Genomic DNA, 20806 nt, shown 5'->3' on the forward strand with positions numbered 1-20806 from the left:
CACATTTGTATAGTTCTTTGTGTAGCTCATAAAGTGGTAAACAGCTGGGCTGAGGGACAGACTGTAATTTTTGCTTTACTTAGAGTGCTGATTCCATCTCTTAGGTTTTTGAGCCTGAATCAGTCTTCTTGGGGCAACTGGATTTTAAAGTTTTCATAGAAGGGCAGTGTTTTTAGAAGGAAGTATAGAAGTTTGGTCAAATTTGGTTTAGAAAAGCTCTTCATTGTTTTGCTTATTGAAAATATTAGCTAAGACTTCTTTGTAGATTAAAAAAAATCTTACATGAGTCCATACTATAAACTTTTCTGCATTTGTCTGTTGAAATTTATATGTATATTTTTATAGCTTAATATATAGTTATTGCATGTGTAATTTAGAGAAATTTCAGCTTTTTGTTTTTAGATTTTTAATGTTATAATTATATTTTACTTATTTGCTAAGATTTACAGGAAATTGACTTTCAAAGATATGCTATTAGTTTTCCTAAAGGCTAATTGAAGCCATATTTTATAAGCTCATAGCATATACTGATATATGTACAGATTTGGTAAGTAATATAAACATTTCTATGTAAGACCATGTAAAGTATACATTAACATTAATAAATGTTTTGGAACTAAAAAAGCCTTATGTTCAACTATATTTTTATAAGAAGAAGCCGCAAACTCACTTTCTTCATAGTAATTGAAAATTTTAGAGATTTATAAATGACTTACTATGATAAAGGGAATTTCTAATATTCATCACAAGTACTATATATACTATGTCAGTTAAGTTGGAGATTTTTTTTAATGAAGTAATCTGTTTCTGGTATGACAGATGCTCTTTATTTTAGCTTTGTCGTGAAATGACATTGCCTTTTCGTTAATCCAGTTATTTAACTTCAGCAAAAGCTGAGCACAACTGCACTGGTCAGTGCTAATGGCCAAATTCTTCTGGTTAATGCATCAGCCCCTTTGTCGTTTTCACTTCTATCAAACTAGCTCAGATTTATACAACATCTCATCTGAGCTATTATAAATATTGTCTTAACTGTCCCCTTTCTCTTATAATTCATCTTATACATGGTTTCCAGAAGTTTTTATATAGTGGCATTCAAATTTCAAGAAATTACTTGCTCTTCTCAGCACATTTTCCCAATGTATTGCTACCTCAGTTCTTTGTTCTAGTTTTGCTTTCCAGCTAAAACATTCCTCTCCATCTCTGCATGTTCAAATCACACCCTTCCTTCAAGGCCTGGTTTAGATATCTTTTTCTCCACTGAGTTTTCCTCAGTAACTTTTTCAACCCCCTCAATTCCTGCCAAATCTGGAAGTGACCTTTCTTTTCTATTAATTACTGTTTTGTTTTATCTGTGGATTTTTCTCTTAAGTATTCTCTCTAAGGTTGATGGTTATGGTGCTGTGTACCCCTGGTTCTTTCCTACTTCTCTAAACCTTCCTCTTGGCTTCTTCACTTTATTATCCTCATTTCTCTCCCTTCCTCTTAAAAATTGTTTTCTAGGGTTTTATCCTTGACTTTTTCATTTTTTCACTGATGAAACCTTTTAAGTGAGGATATCCAAGTTTGTGCCTTTAGTCTTGCCCTTCTTTAGAGCTTTCAGACTTCTATTTTCAACTGGTCTTTTCTGACCTCGCTGTCTCCATATGTACCTTAAAGTGACATGTCTGTAAATAACCTATCTCCCCTTTTACTTCTTTCAAACCTGCACCCTTCTATTTTTTTTTCTCACTTAATAAAATCACCATTCATTCATGCGCACAAGCCAGATATAATTATTGCTATTCAAAAGTCTTTTTCTGCATCTATTGAGATGATCATATGGTTTTTATTCTTCAATTTATTAATATGGTGTATCACATTGATTGACTTGTAAGTGTATAGGATTGCAAGAGATTTCTGTGCATCAATTTTGTATCTTGCAACTTTACCAAATTCATTGATTAGCTCTACTAGTTTTCTGGTGGCATCTTTAGGATTCTCTATGTATAGTATCATGTCATCTGCAAACAGTGACAGTTTTACTTCTTCTTTTCCAATTTGGATTCCTTTTATTTCTTTTTTCTTCTCTGATTGCCAAGGCTAGGGCTTCCAAACCTATGTTGAATAATAGTGGTGAGAGTGGACATCCTTGTCTTGTTCCTGATCTTAGAGGAAATGCTTTCAGTTTTTCACCATTGAGAATGATGTTTGCTGTGGGTTTGTCATATATGGCCTTTATTATGTTGAGGTAAGTTCCCTCTATGCCCACTTTCTGGAGAGTTTTTATCATAAATGGGTGTTGAATTTTGTTAAAAGCTTTTTCTGCATCTATTGAGATGATCATATGGTTATTATTCTTCAGTTTGGTAATATGGTGTATCACATTGATTGATTTGCGTATATTGAAGAATCCTTGCATCCCTGGGATAAATCCCACTTGATCATGGTGTATGATCCTTTTAACATGTTGTTGGATTCTATTTGCTAGTATTTTGTTGAGGATTTTTGCATCTATGTTCATCAGTGATATTGGTCTGTAGTTTTCTTTTTTTGTAGTATCTTTGTCTGGGTTTGGTATCAGGGTGATGGTGGCCTCATAGAATGAGTTTGGAAGTGTTCCTTCCTCTGCAGTTTTTTTGAAGAGTTTGAGAAGGATGGGTGTTAGCTCTTCTCTAAATATTTGATAGAATTCACCTGTGAAGCCATCTGGTCCTGGACTTTGGTTTGTTGGAAGATTTTAAATCACAGTTTCAATTTCGTTACTTGTGATTTGTCTGTTCATATTTTCTATTTCTTCCTGGTTCAGTCTTGGAAGGTTATACCTTTCTAAGAATTTGTCCATTTCTTCCAGGTTGTCCATTTTATTGGCATAGAGTTGCTTGTACTCATCTCTTAGCATGCTTTGTATTTCTGCAGTGGTGTCTGTTGTAACTTCTCCTTTTTCATTTCTCATTTTATTGATTTGAGTCCTCTCCCTCTTTTTCTTGATGAGTCTGGCTAATGGTTTATCAATTTTGTTTATCTTCTCAAATAACCAGCTTTTAGTTTTATTGATCTTTGCTGTTGGTGTCTTTGTTTCTATTTCATTTATTTCTCCTCTGATCTTTATGATTTCTTTCCTTCTGCTAACTTTGGGTTTTGTTTGTTCTTCTTTTTCTAGTTCCTTTAGGTGTAAGCTTAGATTGATTATTTGAGATTTTTCTTGATCCTTGAGATAGGCTTGTAAGCTATAAACTTCCCTCTTAGAACTGCTTTTGCTGCATCCGGTAGGTTTTGGATCGTTGTGTTTTCATTGTCATTTGTCTCTAGGTATTTTTTGATTTCCTCTTTGATTTCTTCAGTGATCTCTTGGTTATTTAGTAACGTATTGTTTAGCCTCCATGTGTTTGCGTTTTTTTATGTTTTTTTCCCTGTAATTCATTTCTAATCTCATAGCGTCGTGGTCAGAAAAGATGCTCGATATGATTTCAATTTTCTTAAATTTACTGAGGCTTGATTTGTGACCCAAGATGTGATCTATCCTGGAGGATGTTCCATGTGCACTTGAGAAGAATGTGTAATCTGCTGTTTTTGGATGGAATGTCCTGTAAATATCAATTAACTCTATCTGGTCTATTATGTCATTTAAAGCTTCTGTTGCCTTATTTATTTTCATTTTAGATGATCTGTCCATTGGTGTAAGTGAGGTGTTAAAGTCCCCCACTATTATTGTGTTACTGTCAATTTCCTCTTTTATAGCTGTTAGCAGTTGCCTTATGTATTGAGGTGCTCCTATGTTGGGTGCATATATATTTATAATTGTTATATCTTCTTCTTGGATTGATCCCTTGATCGTTATGTAGTGTCCTTCCTTGTCTCTTGTAACGTTCTTTATTTTAAAGTCTATTTTATCTGATATGAGTATTGCTACTTCAGCTTTCTTTTGATTTCCATTTGCAGGGAATGTCTTTTTCCATCCCCTCACTTTCAGTCTGTATGTGTCCCTAGGTCTGAAGTGGGTCTCTTGTAGACAGCATATTTATGGGTCTTGTTTTTGTATCCATTCAGCAAGCCTGTGTCTTTTGGTTGGAGCATTTAATCCATTCACATTTAAGGTAATTATCAATATGTATGTTCCTATGACCATTTTCTTAATTGTTTTGGGTTTGTTTTTGTAGGTCCTTTACTTCTCTTGTGTTTCCTGCCTAGAGAAGTTCCTTTAGCATTTGTTGTAAAGCTGGTTTGGTGGTGCTGAATTCTCTTAGCTCTTGCTTGTCTGTAAAGCTTTTGATTTCTCCATCGTATCTGAATGAGATCCTTGCTGGGTAGAGTAATCTTGGTTGTACGTTCTTCCCTTTCATCACTTTAAGTATATTATGCCACTCCCTTCTGGCTTGTAGAGTTTCTGCTGAGAAATCAGCTGTTAATCTTATGGGAGTTCCCTTGTATGTTATTTGTCATTTTTCCCTTGCTGCTTTCAGTAATTTTTGTTTGTGTTTAATTTTTGCCAGTTTGATTACTATGTGTCTCGGTGTGCTTCTCTTTGGGTTTATCCTGTATGGGACTCGCTGTGCTTCCTGGACTTGGGTGGGTATTTCCTTTCCCATGTTAGGGAAGTTTTCAACTATAATCTCTTCAAATATTTTCTCAGGTCCTTTCTCTCTCTCTTCTCCTTCTGGGACCCCTATAATGCGAATGTTGTTGCGTTTAATGTTGTCCCAGAGGTCTCTTAGGCTGTCTTCATTTCTTTTCATTCTTTTTTCTTTATTCTGTTCTGCAACAGTGAGTTCCACCATTCTGTCTTCCAGGTCACTTATCCGTTCTTCTGCCTCAGTTATTCTGCTGTTGATTCCTTGTAGTGTAGTTTTCATTTCAGTTATTGTATTGTTCATCTCTGTTTGTTTGTTCTTTAATTCTTCTAGGTCTTTGTTAAGCATTTCTTGCATCTTCTCGATCTTTGCCTCCATTGTTTTTCCGAGGTCCTGGATCATGTTCACTATCATTATTCTGAATTCTTTTTCTGGAAGGTTGCCTATCTCCACTTCATTTAGTTGTTTTTCTGGGGTTTTATCTTTTTCCTTCTTATGGTATATAGCCCTCTGCCTTTTCATCTTTTTCTTTCTGTGAACATGGTTTTTGTTTCACATGCTGCAGGATTATAGTTCTTGCTTCTGCTGTCTGCCCTCTGGTAGATGAGGCTCTCTCTCAAAAGTCTTTTTTTTTTTTTTTTCATTTAGTTACAGCTAGTTGATTGGGGCCTCTGTAATAACCATATTTCTTTTGAGCTTTTTACTTTTCAGTTATGCTGAAGAACTTGCTGTTCCCTAAATGCATTATGTGAATTCATGATTCTATACCTTTTTTTAAAAAAAATAAATTTATTTATTTTTGGCTCTATGGGCTTTCTCTAATTGTGGTGAGCGGGAGCTACTCTTCATTGCAGTGTGCAGGCTTCTCATCGCAGTGGCTTCTCTTGTTGCAGAGCACGGGCTCTAGGGTGCGTGGGCTTCAGTAGTTGTGGCACGGAGGCTCAGTAGTTGTGTTGCATGGGCTTAGTTGCTCCGCGGCATGTGGGATCTTCCTGGACCAGGGCTTGAACCTGTGTCCCCTGCATTGGCAGGTGGATTCTTAACCACTGCGCCACCAGGATAGTCCCTTATACCTTTTTATATGCTGTTTCATTTGCCTAGAAGGTCCTAAAGTAAGAATTATATAGACTTAGTTGTGAATCTCAGCTTCACAATTAATAGCTCTGTGACATTGGCCAAGTTAATAAGCTTTTCAAGTATTTGTTTACTTATCTATAGAATTTTAATGATACATGCACAGAAGAGATATTGTGAAGATCAAGTGACAATACACACATATACATACACATATACAGGCATATGTTGTTTTTATTGCACTTTTTAGATATTGCATTTTTCAGAAATTGAAGATTTGTGGCAACCCTGCATCAAGCAAGTGTGTTAGCACAGTTTTTTCAACAGCATTTGCTCATTTTCTGTCTCTCTGTCACACTTTGGTAATTCTTGCAGCATTTCAGACTTTTTCATTATTATCATATTTGTCATAGTAATCTGTGATCAGTGATCTTTGTTACTATTGTAATTGCTTTGGGACACCATGAACCACGCTCATATGAGACGGCAAACTTAATTGATAAATGTGGTGTGTGTCCTGACAGCTGCACCGACAGGCCATTCCCCCATCTCTTTCCCTCTCCTCTGGCCTCCCTAATCCCTGAGACACAACAGTATTGAAATCAGGCCAGGTAATAACCCTACAATGGCCTCTAAGTCTTCAAGTGAAAGGAAGAGTCACAGCTGTCTCACTTTAAATCAAAAGCTAGAAATAATTAAGCTTAGTGAGGAAGGGATGTTGAAAGACGAGATAGGACGAAATCTAGTCCTCTTGAACTACTTAGCCAAGTTGTGAATGCAAAGGAAAAGTTCTTGAAGGAAGTGAAAAGTGCTACTCCAGTGAGCACAGACGTGATAAGGAAGTGAAAGTTTCTTATTGTTGTTATGGAGGAAGTTGTAGTGGTCTGGAGAGAAGATCAAATCAGCTACAACATTCCTCCAAACCAAGGCTTAGTCCAGAGCATGGCCTTAACTCTCTTCAATTCTGTGAAGGCTGAGAGAGGTGAGGAAGCTGCTGAAGAAAAGTTTGAAGTTAGCAGAGGTTGGTTCATGAGGTTTAAGGAAAGAAGCCTTTTCAGTAACATAAATAAGTGCAAGGTGAAGCAGCCTGTTCTGATGTAGACGCTGCAACGTTATCCAGAAGATCTAGCTCAGATAATTCATGAAGGTGGCTACACTAAACAACAGATTTTCATTGTAGACAAAACAGCCTTCTATTGGGAGAGATGCCATTGAGGACTTTCATTGCTAAAGAGGAGAAGTCAGTGCCTTGGCTTCAAACCTTCAAAGGACAGGCTGACTCTTCTTGTTAGGGGCTAATGCAGCTGGTGACTTTCAGCGGAAGCTGGTGACTTTCAGTGCAAGCTAGTGTTCATTTACCATTCTGAAAATCCTAAGGCCCTTCAGAATTATGCCCGTGTTTTATAATAGAACAACACAGCCTGGATGACACACAGCACATTTGTTTACAACATAGTTTACATGGGAAAAGGTCAAAATATCAGCATTCATAGGAATTTGGAAGAAATTGATTCCAACCCTCATGGATGACTTTGAGGTTTTAAAACTTGAGTGGAAGAAGTCATTGCAGATGTGGTGGAAGTAGCAAGAGAAGTAGAATTAGAAGAAGAGCCTGAAGATGTGACTGAAGTTGTTGCAGTCTCATAATAAAACTTGAAGGGATGAGGTGTTGCTTCTTTTGGTTTAGCAAAGAAAGTGGTTTCTTGAGATGGAATCTGCTCCTGGTGAAGATGCTGTGAAGATTGTTTAATGACAATGGGTTTAGAATGTTACATAAACTGAGTTGGTGAAGTAACAGCAGGGTTTGAGAGGATTGACTCCAATTTTGGAAGAAGTTCTGCTGTGGGTCAAATGCTATCAAACAGCATTGCATACTACAGAGAGAAACTAGACAACACATAATTTATTTATCAGGGTCATTTTTTTTATCCATGAGCACTGTTGCCTGGTAACAAGGATGACCTTCTACCTCATCATATTTTCAACTACACACTTTGACTCAAAACTACCAGATCATATGAGGCATCAGATTCACTTATATGATAGAAACCTAGCATATGCCCAAGTCACAGCTCATATGCAAGTAAACAAGGTCTTCACACACAGGTGAGAGTGAGGCCCACCTTGGCTAAGAAGCCATCCATATGTTCCGCAAGAGTTGTTGTTTCTCTTGAAACAACTTTATAGACACAGCTGTTAGGGTCTCAAAACAGACATATTCAGTTATAAGAATTAACACACTCAGGAAAGTCCAAAACAGTGGCTTCCAACCATTTTCAATTTATTGCAGCCACATGGTTCATTAATTTTAATGCATAAACTGCTAATAGAATTTCACTTAAATCACATATTTCTTCTGGATTTGGGTCTATAAGATTTCCTGAAGGTAATTCTAAGAGTTTAGGTGTCTAATAGCTCCTGTTGTGTTTAAATTTCTAAAAAAAGATAATATAATGACATCCACTTTGGGTTTTGGCATATGGCTTTAGATATCTATCTCTAAGAATATGTTGCTATCCTAAGTTTCTTTTTAATAGTGTATTCGTCATATTGATAAAAAGACTGGTCCGCTGCTGTGAAAAATCACGGTGATTATAAAGTTTATAAAAGCCACGTACATGTATTATACACATAGTCATGTAGATGCTGTATTACTTTAATGGGAGTACTTAAATATACTATGCTATTTGGTATAGTACAGATGCTTCAGACTTAAATGTGGGGAAAATACTCCCCAATCTCTCTAAAGTGAACAGTTCCATTTGTATACAATGATACTCATTTTGTGTAAACTCTGAAAATTATTATGGGGCCATTTATTTCATCTTAGGAGGCTGAACCAACTTCTCGCAAATGGGAGTTATGCCGTGCTCTACCGAAACCTGTCAGTGTGTTGTTCCGAAAAATTTTAGATTGATATTTCTATTTTATGATTTAGATAACAGGAAAAGAAAGACTGTTTTAACTTCAAGAAACATAATGATTACTCAAAAGTGTTAACATACGGTTTAAAAAGATTTGTAGCAAGAGTGGCATGAGCATATAGAAAGAAAATAGTAAGAATAGTAGAAGATCTTTCATAGAGTAAAAGAAGAAATTTACCATTGAAGAAAGAATAGTACACATAGAAGAAAGAATAGAAAATAATCTCCATCGCTTAAAGAGAAAAGAAATTGTGGCAAGCTTTATAGTGAAGGTTTAAAGAAAGAGGAAAGAAGAAATAATTGTGAATTGCATTTTGCTAATATTCACATACTGTAACTCCTTGGCCATTTGATTAGCTCAAAGAGCAGAAGTGGACTTTAAACTAGTTCTATTTCATTAGTTTTGCTTTTCCTTGGCAGTAGGATATAGTTAAGAATTTATTTGAGGACTGCTGGTTTTACTTTATTCTTTTAATTGGCATTGTTAAATTACTGTATGTATGATAGCCAGAACAGTAGCTTCTGTTGTTGGTATCATGTAAGTATATACTTCATTGAGGATATTAGTTTTATTAAATTTTTAAGTTTTCAAGTTTTCATCTCTCTCCTTTTTACTTTATACTTTTACTGTTAGATGGTCTATATTTTGTTTTCTTGTTTTGTAGTTTTCATTGTTTGTTTACATACTAGAAAACACACACAAACCCCAAACCGTACATGATTTTAACTTGTATTTTTAATCGTTTTGGAGTAGAGACTGAGCCTTGGAAGCATATTGACATTAATTCTGATCCTGGAAATCTTCTAGCTGTGAGGTAAGGGACATACTAGTTAAACCTGTGATCTTAGGCTCTTCATTTATAAAATGGTTATTATTTTAAGGATCTAATCAGTTGACACATACAAAATATTTTGCACAATACCTGGAGTTAAGTATGTACGCAGTCAATGACAGTTCTCTCCCCTTTCTTCATTTCACTTAGTTTAACAGAAACTTGAGCTCCTGCTTTTGGTCATGTAGAAGAAAAATGTTTTTTTAGTGAAACTATCCATTGTCTACGTTCAGCATAAGTTTCAGGGTTATCTGATTCTAGCCCTGTCCATTGTCTTTGGGCTATTTTATTTTTACAGCTCTTTATATGTTTAGTTAACTGATAGACATGTAAATTCTGTTATGTCTAGTAGAATTTCGATTGACTTCCTTCTCCTCTTTGGAAAAAAATAGTTTCACTTCTGGTTGCATTTCATTTCAGCATTCTTTTACCTCCCATCAATTTGTGCTATTTTGACTTTTCCTTTGAACTGGTTATAACATTTGCCTGGTTCCCTCATTGTATGAGTAGAGTGAAATCTTTCACATGTATTCACTTTATATCTCTATGAGAGTCAAATTTTACCCTTTGTCTTAGAAAATTATCTTTCTTTATTATATTTACGTATTAATATACACTATTTCCAAGAAATGTCTAAATAAATTCTCCAGAATAGATTAGTTTATTAAACACCTAGCATGTGCAGCAAACTTGTGTTTTATTTTAATCATTTGATATTTGAGATGTTCCAACAGTGATGTCAACTTTACAAACAATGGCAAGTCTTACTATAAATATTTAACCACTAAGGATTCATTTATTTATTATTTTAATACCAATGTGATATTCTCAGGGTAAATTTTCCAATGCAAAGGATTTGTGTTGTATCTTTCATTGCATAGTGTCTTGAATATAGCGGTACTCTATAATTGTGCTTTGAATGAGTGAATAGATAAATAAAGGAGTCCCAAAAAGACCACAAACACTTTTTTCCCCTTAGGTGTCTCATCATGTTGTAATGAGATTTAAAATAAAGTTTTAAGTTTCTTTTTTATTTTTTATTGAGGTATAATTAACATATAACATTATATTAGTTTCATGCTTATAACATAATGATGTAATATTTGTATATATTGCAAAAGTGATCACAATAAAATCAAGTTAACATCATCATACATAGTTACACTTTTTTTTTCTTGTGATGAGAACCTTTAAGATCTACTCTCTTAACAACTTTCAAATATACCATACAGTATTATTAACTATAGTTACAATGCTGTACATTATATCCCCATGATTATTTATTTTATAACATGAAATTTGTACCTTTTGAACCCCTTCACCCACTTTGTCCACCCCTGACCTCTGCTTCTCTCTATCCATGTGCTCATTTGTTTGTTTTTAGATTCCATATATAAGTGAGAGCATAAGGTATTTGTCTCTGACTAATTTCACTTAGTATAATGCCCTCAAGATCCATCCATGTGGTTGCAAATGACAAGATTTCCTTCTTTTTTTATGGCTGAATAATATTCCATTGTGTGTGTATGTATTATGTTTTCTTTATCCATTCATCCATTGATGGACACTAAGTTTGTTTTCATAGCTTCGATTCTATAAATAATGCTGCAGTGAACATGGGGTGTATATATCTTTTTGAGTTAATATTTTTGTTTTCTTTGGGTAAATACCCAGAAGTAGAATTGCTGGATCATACAGTAGTTCTATTCTTAATTTTTTGAGAAACTTCCATACTGTATTCCATAGTGTCTGCATCAATTTACATTTCCACCAATGGTTCACAAGGGTCCACTTTTCTTCCTATCCTCACCAACACTTGTTATTTCTTGTATTTTTGATAATAACCATTGTAACAGGTGATATCTCATTACGGTTTTGATTTGCATTTCCTTAATGATTAGTGATGTTGAGCACCTTTTGGACATACAGATGGCCACTGTGCCTATTGGCCATCTGTATGTCTTCATTGGAAAAATATCTATTCAGATCCTCTACCCATTTTTTTAATCAGATTTTTTTTTTTTTTTTGCTGTTGAGTTATATGAGTTCTTTATGTATTTTAGATATTAAGCCCTTTTGAGATGTATGATTTGCAAATGTTTTCTCCCATTTAGTAGGTTTTAGTTTGACGTAGTCCCTCTTGGTTATTTTTGCTTTAGTTGCCTTTGCTTTTGGTATCTAAAAGAAGTCATAAGAGTCCAGTTTACATAGACTGAGGAACCAAAAACTGCCTTAGCATATCACTTTAACATATTACTTTAACTTAAGTTGTGATAGCATTTTTTTCTTCCTCTTGGGAAATTCCTTAGAATTTGCCTATGTTTGCCTATGAGCAAGAGATTAAAAAAAAGAAAATCTCAGATTTTAGATAGTAACTTGGCCTAAAGATATATGATTTTGAAATATTTCTTCCATATTCTTTAAACTTATTAGACTCATTATACAATACTGTCTGTATTTTGTTAGTTTCTGGTTTTATTTTTATTTATTTTTTTGGGTGCTGTGGAATTTTCTTCCTGGTATGATAATAAAGAAGCAGTGGTGATTTAAATAGCACAATTTTTTCTTTTCCTGTTCAAAAGTTATATTTATATCATATGATTTTTTGTTGACCATGCTAGCAATGGATTATGAGGACTTTACCTGCTTCTTTTAGAAATTAAAACATAGTTTCTTTAGTCATTTGTGTAATTCTAAAAATTGCTCACTAAAATTTTTGGTATATAGTGTTGCCTAAACAGCCCTTAGGGAAGCACTATTATTCCTCAAAGAATCAAGTAGAGATGGAGCCTTTATTTGTAGAATACTCTGGAAGGTAATTAAAAAAAACTAAAATGGTGGTAATTTAATCAATTATGTGATCCCTCTTTTATTAATAATGTGACCATTTCTGTTTCTTATGATCCTGCCTCAATCTTTTTAAAGCTATTATATATTTCTCTTTAAATCTCTATCCTAGATATATCTTGAATCCATTAAATTTCATTTATCCATTAAATTATTAATCAAAGGGCATTTCCTATAGGGAACCTTTCTTATAGAGAGGTAATACTTTTCTAAACAGCGACTTTTACCCTGTTTTTTGTCAGTTAAAAAAAATTCATCCATTTATTTTGTATTTACTAACAGATCTTCATATTTAGATATACTGTTTAGATCTTCTTCAATTCTTACATATTCTTTGTTTTGCATATAAATGAAAGAATGTTGAAAAAGGGAGCCTGGACTAGGTAAGAGAATCTTTAAATGGAAATTAAACATCAAAAATAGTTTCTAAGTTAAAAGTTGTAAAAATCATTATCACTGTATTGGTATTCTCCTGTTGAATTAACTATTAACAGATATAAACAGATTTCTTTGGGTATAGTTAAAAGTACATGGATATTTTCACCTGTTTCTTGTTTAGACTTCATAAGAGTTATTATGCTTATGTAAACAAAGCAGAGTTGACCACAGGCAGAATTACTGGAAAAAAAATTGCATACTATTTGGAAACTTGGTGCTTCTTTGCTTGTGTCGTGTTCTGACTTAGTGTGCTTTTTTTGTGTTTTAGAAGAGGTCTGTCAGTGAAAAATGATAAGCCCAATGACTATGCTAATTACCATTACAAAGTTAGAGATGAAGAACTGCCATTCAGTGTACTTTTAGTCAGCTTTATAGCTCTAAAGGAACATATGATGACCTTGTATCCTCTAAGTCTTAGAAAACCAAGGATTTCACCTTTGAAATGAAGCAAACTGTGTCTGTACACTTGCTTAAGACTAAAAGCAAGTAAAGAAACAAAATTTTGTAGATTTCTACTTCTTAAAAAGTGTTGGCTAAATTTTTATGGAAATTGGTGCTGTTGGGTATGCTTGATCTTCTGAATTTAAAGATTTTGGGCATAGACTGACACTAGTCAACTTTTAATAGACCAAAGAATACTGTAGCAGTTTGAAACATTAAAAATTGTAACTTCTCTTCTAGATGAGAAGATAATTATATTTTACATATTGGAATTTGTAATTTTCATTATTAAGCTTAAAAGTTCCCAATGTTAAACAAACATGTATAAACATGTATACCATCCTTATTACTAAATTATATTTAGGATATGTATATGTGGACAATATTTATGAATGTGAATTTTTTTTTTTAGGGTGAGTTACTGTTATTGGATAGTGTGACTTCTAGCATAGAGAAAAACTTTAGAGGCTTAACTGAAAAATCTAGTTTCCATTTAGAGGGTAATACATTTATATGTTCTCTTTTCTTTCACAGCACTACTTATTCGTTTTCTCATTTTATTTTTAAAATAGGATGTGAATTATAATATGTTCAGTGAACCTTTATATTATCAAATTTTAAAAAATTCCTGAAAATTTCACTAATGTCTCATAAGTTGAAAGTACATGTAAATTCCAGACATTTTAGGTTCAACTTTCCTTATGTCTGGAATAAGTTTTGTTATGATTAAGGCTTGTACCTCCAAATCTAATATTTACTGGTCTGTTGCAGATTCTTGACATCTTTTCACAAAAGCATCATTTCTTTGAGTACACTGGTTGGTCCCTATTAGTCTTTAGTTTGGATTAGACTTTTTTCCTCTCTTATTTACCCAGAGCAGATTTTGATCAGTGGGATAGTATAGCTCATGGGGTTTGAGTACTACAACCAGGAAGGGCAATGAAACAAGAGGTCTTCAGAATTATATTTTTAAGCATGTGTAATTATTTTTTTGTTATATTTAAAAATTTGCCTCATGAATCTACTATTTAACTTAGGAACTAGAACATGACCAACTCTAATAATCCTCTTCTGTCCTATCCCTGTGTTTTCCCCCAGAGGGAACCTCTGGCTTAAATTTTTGTTATAGCTTCCTTGCTTTTGTAAAAAAAAAATTTGTTGTATATGTGTGTATATATATATATATATATATATCTCTAAAGAGTCTTGCTTGTTTATGTGCCTTATAAAAATGGGTTAATACTGTGCAACCACACCTGCAGTTTTCTTTTTTTCACCCAAATTTATGTTTTCAGGACTTACCCGTGTTGTTGCATATACATATATTTCTTTTACTTACACTGACATAAAATATTCTAATTTATTAATTAGAATATTATTAATATTCCCACAGCTCATTTAATCATTTGACTGTCAGCAGGTATTCAGCTGTTGTCACTTATTTGCTGTTATGGACAGTCCTGCTAGGAGTATTCTTATACATGTTTTCAGTGATACCAAGTCTGTATTCAGCAGTTTTGCATAGGGGAGACTTTTGTTGAGACAAGCTATTTTCCCCCTCATGAGTGATTTCTTTTCTATTTTCTATTTTTCTTTTTTGCTCATTCCTCTTGACTTTTTATTTTGATTTACACAAAAGCTACAAGAAATAGACAAATAATTCCTATGTACCCTTCATCCACTTTCTTCAAATGTTAACATTTTATAATGTTTGCTTTATCTTTATTCTTTCCCTCCTCCTCATTCTCTCCTTTTTTCTTCCCTTTCCTCTTCTGCTTCTCATTATTTATTTAGTGTTCTTTTTGTTCTTTTGCTGAGGCAATATAGCCAAAATACTGTGTTCCAAAGTAACCTAGGTTGGTTCTTGCCCTTCACCTTCCACCCCCATTCCTTAGTTAATGTGATTATATTATTTATTTGAAATATGGTTCAATTGCTGTTCTACGTATTCCATTTTAGGATTCGATTCTCCTATTCCCATGCCTCTTGATTTTCTTTTATTGAGTATGTGAAACATTAATGTGGTTCCAAAGCTCAGAACCATATTACAAAACTACACTCAGAGAAGAGATACTTCCCACAATTCATTTCTTCTGTCTTTCCACTTCATTCTACCTCTCCTCCACCTATCAGTCTCCCTAGTTTTGGCTTCATCCTTCCTATGTTTCCTTTATAACAAACAAGTAGATGCATGCATCTGTGTCTTTTCATGTATCTAAGGGCTATTTGTATATTTTCTTTTTGGTGAATTGTCTGTTCACATTTTTTGCCCATTATTCTATAGGCATATTTTTCAGTCTTTTTCCCGCCAAGTTTTAAATGTTCTTTATATATTAGGAATATTAGTCCTTATCTGTGATATATATTAACGTATCTTTTTTTTTTGGTTTGTCAGTTGTTTTTTGATTTTATTTAAGATAATTTTTGACAGACAAAATGTTTTTATGTATTCTGTAGTCAGATTTGTCAGTCTTTTCTTTTACTGTGTCTGGAATTGAGTCATAGTTAGAAAGGCGTTTCTTATACCCAAGATAATGTACTTACATGATCTCATATTTTTGTTTAGTACTTATATGGTCTTGTTTTTTAATCCAGTTGTAGCTTTTTTTTGGTTTGTTATTAATGTGAGATATGAGTCTAATTTCAGATCTTTCCAAATGGCTAATCAGTTGTTAAGGTACTGTTTATTAACAAGCCCATCTTTGCCTCAGTAATTTGAAATGCCACTTTTGTCATATACTTAAGTTTCAGGTATACATGGCTCTACTTCTGGACTTCCTGGTATACTCTTCTGATCTGTTTATTGCTGCACCAAATAAATACACTGTTTTAATTATAAAGGGTTTATTGTTTGTTTTAACATAATTTATTACAGTATATCTTAATAAGGTTAGTAGTATGTTTTACTATAGTTTAGTTTATTTGAATAAGAGGGGTGAGTATCCTTCTTATACTTTTTCTTTTTTACGTTTTTGCATTTTACTTTTTCCATGTGATATTTAATGTCCATTTGTCTAGCTCCGTTATAAAAAAAGCTTATTTACTTTTATTGAGATTTTATTAGGCCTATAAATTAACTAAGGGAGGATTGGCATCTTTATGATGTTTAGTTGCCCTATCCAATTACAAGGGTCTTTACCTTTGTCCAGGTCTACCATTGAGTCTTTCAGAAATGTTTTAAAGGTTTCCTCATGTTTCTTGCTAAATTTATTCTTAAGTATTTTATCTTCTTTATTGCTATGGAAAATAATATTTTTGCTACCATCATATCTTCTAAATAGTTATTGTTTTTACATATGAATGCTATTGATTTCTGTTCATTAAGGTAATATCCTGCTACTTTACTGAATGTGTTTATTGTTTGAGTTAGTAGGAACATGAGGTGTAGTTTTCCTCCTTTTCTTATTTTTACTCTTCCATTTAATTTCTCTTGTCTCACCACATTGCTTTAGTGAGTGCAGTGTTAAGTGATATGGAGATAGTAGGCATCCTTATCTTATTCCTGATCTTAGAGGAAACACCTATAGAAATTAATTAACATTAAATAACATGCTGACTTTAGGACTGAGGTCTATATGTTTTATCTTAAGAAAGTATGCATCAATTTCTATTTTTCTGAGTTTTTTTTTCTTTAACAGATACAGGTGTTTGATTTTTATCAAAAGCATTTTCAGTCTTAGAGCTAGTTATGCTGTTTTTCTCTTTAAGTCTATTAATATGGAATGTTATATTAATGAATTCCCTAATAGTAAGCCAACCTTGCATTCCTGGAACAAATCTGACTTATTCATTGCATATCATTTTCTCAATATGGTGTTAGATTTTGTTTACTAATATTTTATTTAGAACTTTTACCTAATTATTTTTAAGCAATACTCTAAAAATCTTTAGTTGTTCTGTTTTTGTATTGTCTTTATCAGGCTTAGCTATCAATGTTATGTTCATGTTATGTAATGCTAATGAAGTTTCCCTTCATTTTCAATGCTCTGTAATAATTTTAGAGCATTGGGATTATTCATTTTTTGAATTTTTGTTAGAAATCCTCTTGAAATGCTTTATCTATAGGGTAGTTGCCTCATAATTTTATTTTTTCCCCAAGGAAGTTATATATTTTTAAAGAATATTTTAACTTTAATCCAATCAACTTTTATAAACTATGTTTCTGTGGAGCATTGCCCATTTTATCTAGATTTTTCAAACCTATTTACTTAGACGTCTGTAGAGGATTTATGATTTTAAAAAATTCTTCTGTTTTAATTATTATGTTACCCTTGTCACTTAATTTATCTATTTGTACTTTTCTCCTTTTATTGTTAATAAATTAACTACCGTTTTATTTGATTTTCTTAGAAATTCAGGATTTTGATTAATTAGATCTGCTTTTTTTCCCTTAATCTTTGACATCTGCATTATCTTTACTATTTTTTTAATGTGCTTTTAAAGATTTCTGTGTTATTCGTATTTTAGTTTATGAGATGGAAATTTAATTCATTTTTTAAATTGATTGAAGTATTCAAGGATCTAGATTTTTTTTTCTAAACTGCTTTAAATGTATCCCATAGATATGTAATGTTTTCATTATTATTTCTTAGAAATCTGTAATATCTTGACAGTGGAAAAGTAAAATTGTATTGTGGTTGGATGGGTAACGGAGTAGGTGAAAAGATTCCTGGAAAAGTTTGTTGGTATTATTTCACCACTTTCAGAAGAGAAAACTGTGGCTTAGAGGGGTTTGTGTAATTTGCTGCATAACAAGTAAGTTGTTATTGTTCAAATTTGAATCCATTTCTGATTCCACAGCTATGGCTTTTACTTAGGCAGTAATATTGTGAGGTCACAGAGGTACTGAACAGTATGGCATAATCAGGGAACAGTAAGTAGCACAGTGTGACTGGAGTGAAGTTGGCACTTGGTGGTATCATTTCTGGCTTGGACAAATAGTTCATTGAGATACCGTTAACATGAAGCAAAGCAGGTTTATGTAAGATGATGGGTAAGTCTGATGAATGTACTAGACAGCTAAATGGACTGTCTGGTAGTTAGGTGAGCATATGGATCTGGAGGTCTGTAGAGTGGTTTGTGCTAGAAATGTGAATTTTGGTGTCGTTAGCTTATAGGTGATAATTTAAATAATGGGTTCTGAAAGTGGTAATAATGTGAACACTGAGAAGATCAGAGGGTGTAGGAAACAATGAAATTAAAGAATGAGTGGAAAAGAGCCTGAAAAGGAAACAAGAAAAAAAAAGTTAAAATGTTAGGAGGAATTTAGGATATAGTGGCTTATAGGTGCCAAGGGACGAGTTTCAAGGAAAAGGGAGCGTCATTAGTATTATGCGCTCTGGAGAACTAAAGGAAGATAAAATAAGAAGTGTTCATTTGACTTAATAATACCTGAAAGGAAAATTAATATCATAAAAATTGGGTCTAGTGGCATGATGAGGGTTGGGTGAGGAAGAAGCAGATGGAAGCAAGAAATTTGGTTATGAAGGGAAAGTATGATAGTGGTAACTAGTGGGAAGTGTGAGGGTGAGGGTGCCTCCTCCCATCCCTACTTTCCTCCCTCAGCCTCTCCCTTTTCCTTCCCCTTATTTATCTCTTTCCTTTCCTTTCTCTTTCTCTCCCTTCCTTCCTTTATTCTAGCCTCTTTCCCTCTTTCTTTTCCTAATATGGCATACTTGAACATGTAATGTTACAGAATGAGAATTTAACTCATGACAACATGACATCTTGTCTTAGATTATGGCTATAAATGTGAATAACATAAAGAGATGTTAAAATGTTCAGGTGGTGGATCAGAATGATATTTTTAAGAGTTTCTTGAACACAGGATCATAGTCACACATACCCTTTATGCCTGGAAGTAAAACATACTTGTCCAGCAAATCTTAACAATCTCTGAAATAATGATGAAAATAATTTCAGCACAATGCTAAAAGCTTTACATATTTTAGTCATTTAAAACCTCATCAGCACCTCTGTGCCAGTTTTACAGATGAGGAAACTGAAGGAAGTTAAGTAAACTTGCCAGATCTTGTACACTTGCTTTGGCAATATGATTTCAGAGTCTGTGCTCTTAATCATAAGGCTGTATTCCTCTTCACTGTACTATAGTACTTATTTTCATTCTTTTAAAAATTAATTAGTAATATTTTTGGTATAATTGTAATTTAGAATTAGAAGTTAGAATATTTTGATATTTTAGGGAAATCTGTTAGCACATAGAATAGTGAAGGTTAGCAAAAATTTCTGAAAAAGATATATAAAGTACAAACATGGGTTGAAAGTCCAGTTTTCTGTATTTTAGTTAAGATAGTGAAATGCTTGTGGGAGAAGCTACAATACCTTATCCAGTATGGCACATAGTATTTGAAAAACACAATACTGCTACACAATGAAAGTGTACATAAGATAATTAAATAATCCTACATGGTACCAATAAAAAATTGATACATTCCTTAGTTTGTTAATACCTAATGACCTTATAAATGTCTTTCTTCAGGGAAAAATGCAATTTCCATTGTGAGCTGCCTTCCAGAATTTATGGTAGAACTTCGCTGATGTTGCTACTGATGCCAATGTGGAATAAAGGTCTTTATAATTTAGAAAGTCAAAACGTATAAATGAATTACTGTTAAAAATGATTTAGTTACTCTTCTTAAACTTTAAAACACACAATACAAATGCATTTGAATTTTTAGAAAGAACGTTTGAAAATAAAGTAATATAATCTGTTTATTTTGCCATCATCAATATTTTTGTCTTATTTCATGTTTGGAATTGGCTTTCCTTTCGTGACCTTTGTATTTGAACCCTCATCACAATCTAATAATATTTTGTTGTGAAACTAATTACAGAGTTGCATTTCAACATTATTTGTCTGTGGAAACAAACTAAAATTGACTTTAACATGAAAAATCTTTTGCTGTTGTAAAAGAAGAAATTAACACAGAAACAGTGGATTAGCTATTTTAACGTCATTGTTCTTCCCCTTAGCTCGCTTTATTGTAATAAGTAATTCATTTGACTTGCCTCCTGGGTCATAGGGTCACTGAGTACATGGATGCATGTTCTGCTCATTGCTGTCTCCTCAGTACCTAGTGCCTGTGTTTGGCACTGGTAGGCATGCTAGTGCTTTTTCTTAACTAACTGAATAGGTAAATAATATATTTGAATAATTTCTCTGAGTTGCAAATGCACCCCTTATGGTAATGTGTTAGTATGTAGACATTAAGACATTATTAAGTTGTTTTGTTTGCTTAGGTCTCACATGGAAATTTCCTGTTCAATTTAGAAACACTAGTTTTAGATCTCAGTAAAAATCCCTGAAAAATAGTCATAGAATCCTCATTTTCTATCTCATTGCTTTTACTTTCCTTACCCCTTTTTCTTTCCCTCCCTCTACTCTCTTTCTTCCCTTCAACCTGTTCTTTATTTTCCCTTTAATGGTCCTTTTTTTGTTTTGTTTTGTTTGTTTTCCTTTAGTATCTGGAGTCCATCTTTCTCCAGCCTCTCCTGAGATTGTATTGGACCATGACCACACTTCTCCTTCGGTTGGCTGCCTCTCTTCTGAGCCCATCATTTCATCACCAGAGAATACACATGCAGACAACAGCATTGTCAGTCAAACTTTTCCTAAAGCACAGGTAAAGACAAGCATATTTTTATAGGAACTTTGCCTACTTAAAAAAATTGCATACTG

The 20806-nt window shown here is 33.3% G+C and overlaps 1 protein-coding gene across 10 annotated transcripts in view; it reads left to right on the forward strand.

Moving 5' to 3' along the window:
- The window catches only part of CCDC91 (coiled-coil domain containing 91), a 371740-nt gene that overhangs the window by 109139 nt on the left and 241795 nt on the right, over positions 1 to 20806 (forward strand). For 9 of the 10 annotated variants that reach the window (XM_036866036.1, XM_036866034.1, XM_036866032.1 and 6 more), the window contains one exon: positions 20590 to 20750. In XM_036866036.1, coding sequence (XP_036721931.1) covers positions 20590 to 20750 — 161 coding nt within the window. Of the gene's footprint in view, positions 1 to 19620; positions 19696 to 20589; positions 20751 to 20806 lie in introns of those variants that run through there. The other variant, XM_036866039.1, reaches the window with a different exon arrangement.

This window comes from Balaenoptera musculus, chromosome 10, assembly GCF_009873245.2.
Source record: "Balaenoptera musculus isolate JJ_BM4_2016_0621 chromosome 10, mBalMus1.pri.v3, whole genome shotgun sequence".
Classification (NCBI taxonomy): Eukaryota; Metazoa; Chordata; class Mammalia; order Artiodactyla; family Balaenopteridae; genus Balaenoptera; species Balaenoptera musculus.